This window comes from Lucilia cuprina, chromosome 2 (genome assembly GCF_022045245.1).
Source record: "Lucilia cuprina isolate Lc7/37 chromosome 2, ASM2204524v1, whole genome shotgun sequence".
Lineage (NCBI taxonomy): Eukaryota > Metazoa > Arthropoda > Insecta > Diptera > Calliphoridae > Lucilia > Lucilia cuprina.
The window spans coordinates 7,173,482-7,181,372 of record NC_060950.1 but is presented as its reverse complement, the minus strand read 5'-3'; the positions used below and the strand labels follow the sequence as shown (position 1 = coordinate 7,181,372).

At 26.8% G+C, this 7,891-nt stretch overlaps 1 protein-coding gene across 1 annotated transcript in view; it reads right to left on the bottom strand.

Moving 5' to 3' along the window:
• The window catches only part of LOC111681704 (nitric oxide synthase), a 41,806-nt gene that overhangs the window by 3,196 nt on the left and 30,719 nt on the right, over positions 1 to 7,891 (bottom strand). Inside the window, exon 9 of the mRNA XM_046946991.1 lies at positions 809 to 818. Within this exon, the coding sequence (XP_046802947.1) occupies positions 809 to 818 (10 nt within the window). The remainder of the gene's footprint in view (positions 1 to 808; positions 819 to 7,891) is intronic.

Sequence of the window (7,891 nt, the reverse complement as noted above, 5' to 3'; positions counted from 1 at the left end):
CTAGAACTGAACTAGAACTGAACTAGAACTGAACTAAAACTGAACTAGAACTGAACTAGAACTGAACTAGAACTGAACTAGAACTGAACTAGAACTGAACTAGAACTGTACAAGAACTTCTACCTATCCCAATTATAAGAAATGCTGGGCACAGTTGCAATAAACGAGTTTAAAATATATATTTGTGAGGATGTATGCGTTGCAAGTACTTATACATATGTATGTATTATATTGGAGTTAAAGAAAAAACAGAAATTTGTTGATACGTGAGAACGAGAAGGATGTGTGTGTGTGTTAATTATCGTTATTAAAATTAACAGATAAAATTCTATGGGAATAAACACAGACTGTCTGACTATGTACATATATGTTGGTTGTAGCTGTTATTTTTTTTGATATCTTATGTTTCATCAATCGTTTTCTGAATAAATAAAAAAAAAATCTGTTTACTAAATAAAATTTGTGAAAGGCTGTTCGAAAATAAATTTGTTTATTTTTTTAGAAACAGTATTTAGAATCAAAGTTAAAGTGACCTTAAAATATTTTATATCAACAAATTAGTTAACTGTATTTTTGAGCTTAAAAAAAGTTAATTTAAAAAAGGGTTTAAAAAATATAGTAGCAGTTACTATATGAATTTATCTATCCCAAAAACTATGATATTTTATCTGCCATATTTCAAAAAATAATAGAGAATGTGTTAAAATATTATGTTACAACATAATATTGTTAATAAGTTAATGGATTGTCGTGCATTGTGAACAATATAACATTAAATTACTAGCAACTATGATGCAAAACTTTTTACTACAATGCGACTGGAATTTTATTTAAGAGAATTTTTTAAATTATTTTTAAATGTTTATATTTTACTTTGTACTTTTTCCTAAAAAAAAAATATATCAACAGTTAAAAGTGTCACTTTGATAACAAGAATCAAGACCGTTGTGTTTAGGTTATTTCCAACCCCCTTCTAATTTTATAAAGATTTTTCGTTTTAACATCCCAAATACATTCAGTCAACATAGCTTTATTGTAAACCATGTGATTCAGTTTTATGTTGAACTTTTTTTTTCTTTTTGCACCAGCATCATAAAAATTTCATCATAGTAAATTGGCCCTCAGACATTAACCATGTGATGTTTCTGGGCAAACATTTTATTACGGTGTCATAAAAAGAAAGTTCAACACGTATTACTACTCAGACTACTGAGTTGAGTAGAAAGTACCAAATGCAACTGATACACATAGTACCTTTAGCTTTTAAATGTACCAAATATGAAAGACTGGAAATAAATAACAAACTATTTACCTAAATATGTTACGACTAAAAGGGAAATTGTCCTAAAAAGATCGAAAAAAAATTTTGTACTTTTCCCTTCTAACCCTGTTGCGTAACTAGGGTTTGGTTTTCTTACTCAAATATGATCCAAAGACAGGTTAATTTCTAGTTCACTTGAAGTTTAGTTTTAATTCTAGTTCTGTTCTAGTTCTGTTCTACTTCAGTTCTAGTTCAGTTCTAGTTCAGTTCTAGTTCAGTTCTAGTTCAGTTCTAGTTCAGTTCTAGTTCAGTTCTAGTTCAGTTCTAGTTCAGTTCTAGTTCAGTTCTAGTTCAGTTCTAGTTCAGTTCTAGTTCAGTTCTAGTTCAGTTCTAGTTCAGTTCTAGTTCAATTCTAGTTCAGTTCTAGTTCAATTCTAGTTCAGTTCTAGTTCAGTTCTAGTTTTGTTGTACTTCCTGTTCAATTTTTAAAAGAATTTTTAAAAGATTCTTAATGCCACCATCAAAACTATCGAACGTTGTTATTAAATTGTTGCAGTATTTATTGCATATGTCGCTTCGTTTTATAAAACAGAAACTACAACTATGATTTATAAATTTTAACGAAAAAAATTACTGTTAATAAATTAAATTTCTCTTCATTTACTCATGTACTCATTCACTTTGGGCGAATGTGAGTAAACACATACTTGTAAAAATATTAAAAAGATCTGAAAAAAATAAAATAATTTTATTAATATGTATGTATTAAGCCTGTGCATAACAATTACATTTAATTGATGTTCTTTCACAAAATTCATTACGTTAGTGTTAAATGAGATTTTAATTTTTAACACTCTATCTGTTATCAGCGTCGTCATCATTATTAATCAATTTATCAGATGTTATATTCCGTTTATATCACAAGTCTAAATACATAATTTTTGTAAGTTTGTTTAAAAAAATATTGAAATATAATTGTGTGAAAGTTAAGAAATATTAAAAATGATTCTAGTGGTAGAACTACAACACAGTTCTCTAAAACAATGTCATTAAACTATATAGGAAACTAGACCGTAAATCGATGTCTTAGTGTATGTATATAAATTTAAAAGCCAAATATTAAAATCACTATAATATTTACTAACATAAGTTATTTAAATTAAATTAAGAATTTTTTACTTTTGTTAAAAGCAATTTCTTTAACTAAAATGCTAAAAAGTAAACAAAAATTCTACAATTTTTAATAACATAATATTTACAAAGTTATCCTACAAGTGGCAAAAGAATAATCAAATTATATTTTAATTTTAAGTAAAACCAGCACATTCAACCATGTGTAAAAAAATAGAAAATGTTTGAAAATGAGAGTTATAAATTCAAAAGTACTTATTGTGTATTTCCTTTAACAAAAGTAGATTATTATTTGTTCTGCTGCTTCTGGTAAAAACTTCAAAAATTTTATCACTTGGAAAATTTCTATAAAATAAAGCAAATAATTAAGACTTCCTCCACAGAATATAACACAACACTCCACAATAGAATTTAAATTTAATTTCTTACTTTAACATATTCACATGCAAAATTAAAAGTTATTATTTTTTTTTGAAGGCAAAATAGAAAAAATAAATAAGAATATTAGAGAAAATAAAAGTTTGTAAACAGTAAATAAGTATTTATACAGACATATAAGCAATTACTTTACACATCATTTATTAAAAAAAAAATTAATTAAATCAAAAAGAAAGAACAAAATTTACAAACGCACAATTACCAATATAGATCCCTACAGACTAAAAATTCGTAGATGTATCAGTTTATTTTAACATTTTATAAGATATTTGGATGTGAACAGTTATCAAATAGTAATATATCCCAAAGGACTTCTGGGATAACTAAGTACGTACATCGCCAGACACGTTTGTGTGCGATTATTTACAAAACTGTTTTTGAATCCTATTTATAAGAAACAATTTAGAGGAAATGAAATGAGAAAAGAAATAAATAAATTGAAATTAAAACAATTCAAAATAACACCATTTGATGAAAGAAAAACAATGATTAATATTGACAACATAAATTTATTTAAATATCTATCTATCTATCTATCTATCTATCTATCTATCTATCTATCTATCTATCTATCTATCTATCTATCTATCTATCTATCTATCTATCTATCTATCTATCTAACTATCTATCTATCTATCTATCTATCTATCTATCTATCTATCTATCTATCTATCTGTCTATCTATTTATCTATCTTACAAACATTTAATTTTAATTCTCTATTTCTTTCAGAAATGGTGTACACCAGCTAAGCAGATATCTCAACGTACATACATCTGGCAGATATTTAATACCACAATATTATTTTATTTCATTTATATGATGACATTTTGTTACAAACTTAAAATAATTTATAAATGACTTAAATGAAGAACAACATTCATTGATTCCTTTGCAAAAATCTCAACAAACTCGAAAACATACAAATGTTTAAACAAACCCATAGAAATACAAAATAAATTGTTCTATTTTAAAATTATAAATAAACAAAAGGCTAAAAAGATGTCTTAAGGATTGTTTAATATCAAAACTGAAGCAACACCCATGAACGAGGATAAACAGAGAAGTACTTTCTTTAAACAACTAAATCTATAGAACAAGACAGAAGATATACCACGTCTGTAAACAGGGAAAACGTTTGTCTGCCATTACAGAATATTTTAAAAACTTTTCAGATTGCTCTGTTAAACGTCTGTTTTCAATATATGCATATGTGTTACTAAATATTCATAGCAAAATATATAAATTTGTATACAAGCTTGTAAATTTATTGTCACAATAAACTTTAAATAGACTCATGTATATTTATTTTATTATAACACAAATACTTTCATGAATAAAAAAATCAAAAATAATCAACGACAAGAAATCTTATATAGAATATAGAAATATCTTTTATCAAAAACACAGAACTGGTACAAACCAATAAAATGTGACATAAAGAGAAAAAATAAAAAACAAACTGCTAAGAAAAGTTCGAAAGGCTGAAACAACCTTAAAAGAATCCTGTCAAGCATTCTACTAGTAGAAGTAGTAGTAGTAGTTTGTTTATCCTTAACTAACAATAAGTATCTGATATCTATGAGAAAAGTATAAAAGGAGTAGACACAGCCATAGAGATAAATATTTATAAGGAAATAACATTTGTATACCCTTGTAATCCACTTATGGGATAATCCTTTTTGTGGCATCAATATGGTACTAAAGCCACAAGCACAAACCAAAGTAGATCAAACCAACAGCAATACATATGTATGTGTGTACATAGTAGTAACTTAATGTATACAAATTTATTACAACAGACATTTGACTAAATACACATTTACATAGAAATGTATATAAGTATATGAGTAGTTAAGAATATGTCACATGTCAGCAGAAGGATAATAGAAAATCTGTTGTATAATGTAACCAATAATTTTCAAAACATCTGAGTACATTAAATTTTAAACAATCTGGTGTGCCGACTAATTTTTAAGTAGCCTTAACCTTTATGTTAAATGACCTAAGGAGTTTAAGGGTTTGAAATAAAAATCAGTTAATCAAATTCTTGATTTATTTATATTTAGGAATAAATATGTTTAAATTGAGAAAACCGCTTTCACTTTTTATTTATTATAAGACCCATTCCACTAATTATTCGTACGTGAGTGTAACTATTATAGGTCCACGTTTACTCCTACTGATCATATTCATCTTATTATTAAAGTAACTCCTAGAAAATTTCAGGACTCTTGAGTCTAGTTGTAAAAACTTTATAACTTTATAACTTTATAACTTTATAACTTTATAACTTTATAACTTTATAACTTTATAACTTTATAACTTTATAACTTTATAACTTTATAACTTTATAACTTTATAACTTTATAACTTTATAACTTTATAACTTTATAACTTTATAACTTTATAACTTTATAACTTTATAACTTTATAACTTTATAACTTTATAACTTTATAACTTTATAACTTTATAACTTTATAGCTTTATAACTTTATAACTTTGTCCATTTTTCCTTTTTCGGTCATTTCGGACTTTTCGAGTATTAAATTTTAAAAATTGTGTTAGAATAAGTATGTATGTTTATCAAAATAAACTTAAACTTTACCAGTCTGATGGGAAATTATGTATTCAAACAAGTAAGAAGTTATAGTTGGGTAAGGCCGACCATATAATACCCTACACATGTTTACGAATAAAATGTGATTTAGTTTTCATAATAAAGCATTCAAGTTGAATTGTACCTTGTACTTAAGCCATTTATTGTTTAATAAAACTGTGGATATTTAAGTAAAATTTTGATGGGGTTTTTATAAATGCCAAATGAGGCCCTATAATTTTAATGTACATCAGGGTCATCAAGGCTAGTATAGAACTTGGTTTTGCAGCTTTTTGTCGAGATACGTGTGTATTAAACAAAATTATGAACTTATGGGGGATGGGGAATGGGTAAAATAAAGGACCGATGTTAACTTTTTTCAATAGGCTTCCTGTACAGTACCATAAAAGATCATGTGCATTGAATTATCTCCAAAATTGCGATCTGTAGTTTGATTGCAATGTTTAAAATCCCTATTCGGGGGTACAATTGTATGGTAAAATAATGGACCGATCTTAACCATTTTCAATAGGCTTCGTCCGTGGGGCAATAGAATATCATTGAATTATCTTCAAAATTGCGTCCTGTAGTTTGATTACAATGTTTACATGGACGGACAGACAGACAGACGGACGGACAGTCTAAATCGACTCAGAAAATAATTTCTGAGCAGATTGGTATATTTTAAAGTGGGTATAGGACCAATATTATTATGCGTTACAAACATCAGCACAACCCAATATACATACTCTCTCCACTAAAGTGGTGCAGGGTATAAAACGTACCTGAATATCGTATTGAAAATATTCTCTGGCAACCAAATTTGAAATAACTCACCATTATCCATTGATAAAATTAACTATAACTTTTTTTCTCCTAACAAAATCTTTATAAATATTTCGATAAAAATAAAGAAGTTAATTCATAAAAATAAAACACCTTAATGTGTTCATACATACATACATACATACATACATATGTATGTCTTCATATAATATCTTTAACACTTTAAGTTGACTACAAGAGATTACAAACCATTTTATTTCTTTTACAAAATTGTCATGCAGATGACAATGCGAGAATGTTAAATCTGAAATTTCAAATGTTGTCATCACTTAATGCTTATTTAATAGATTAAGATTGTATCCCCAAGATTAAGTACAACATACAAAGTGATAAACATTGAATAAATGTCTCGATGTAATTGAATAAATTTAAATACTCGAATGACAGCAATTACAATAATTTGATATTTACACAAAGATATACAAGGAAACACCCACAAATGTTTTAGGGATGGTGGCATCAAAACAATTTGTTATGGACAAAAAAATAAAAGACAAATTTTTTAAGAAAAACAAATTTGTAGATATATGTATGTTAAGACAATATATTTTTTCCTAACATTATTTACATATTTTTTCTATATTTGTTACAAATGTATTATATTACTATTGTTGTTTATCTGTAGAAATGGCTGCCCTGCTGATTGGATTTGGATTGTACCACCCCTATCGGGTTCAATAACACCCGTATTTCATCAAGAAATGGCTTTATATTATTTAAAACCCTCATTTGAGTATCAAGATCCCGCTTGGCGTACTCACATCTGGAAGAAGGGTCGCGGTGATGGTAAAAGCAAGAAACCACGAAGAAAATTCAATTTTAAACAAATTGCAAGGTAAGTTTTTAATTTATATCAAATAATGCTCAAGCAATAAAACACAGTTGAAGGGGAAAAATGTTTTGCTTGATAAAGGGGAGGAACAAGGAAATGAGAAAAATTAAGAGTACTTAGTGGAATGAAAAGTGAGGGAAATTTAGAGATTTTATTGCACAGATTTGCTTTTTAATTAATAAAAAGATTGAACAAGAAAGTTTAAGATAAACAGTGTTAAATTAATATGTAAACTATCGGTGAATATTTTTGATATAGCTGGTAGACACGCTTCATGGATATAAAATGATCTATAATGATCGTGTAGCTCATACCACAAAGAATGGTCTATACATCGTTGTATATTACCTATTATATGTCTTAAATTACTTTTCTCATGAATTAGAAAATTAAGTTAAAATGTTCAGTTTAATATTGAATAATCGCTAAAGGACTTAAAGTTTGGTAAGCTCAGAATAACATGTGCCTTTGACGGTCTTAATGTTAGTTTGAGTTATTTATGACATTTAGTGCACATCCTGTATTGATTGCATAAAAAACAAATAATATTTAGCTGAATTCATGTGTGTAATTAATATCAAATGAAACTTGTATACATATGTACATATATGTATACATTTCAATGTCTTCATTTGCTTTTGTCTTGGGCAGTGGGAAAAATGTAACCAGCACTTGTAAGTTATAAAGTTATAAAGTTATAAAGTTATAAAGTTATAAAGTTATAAAGTTATAAAGTTATAAAGTTATAAAGTTATAAAGTTATAAAGTTATAATGTTATAAAGT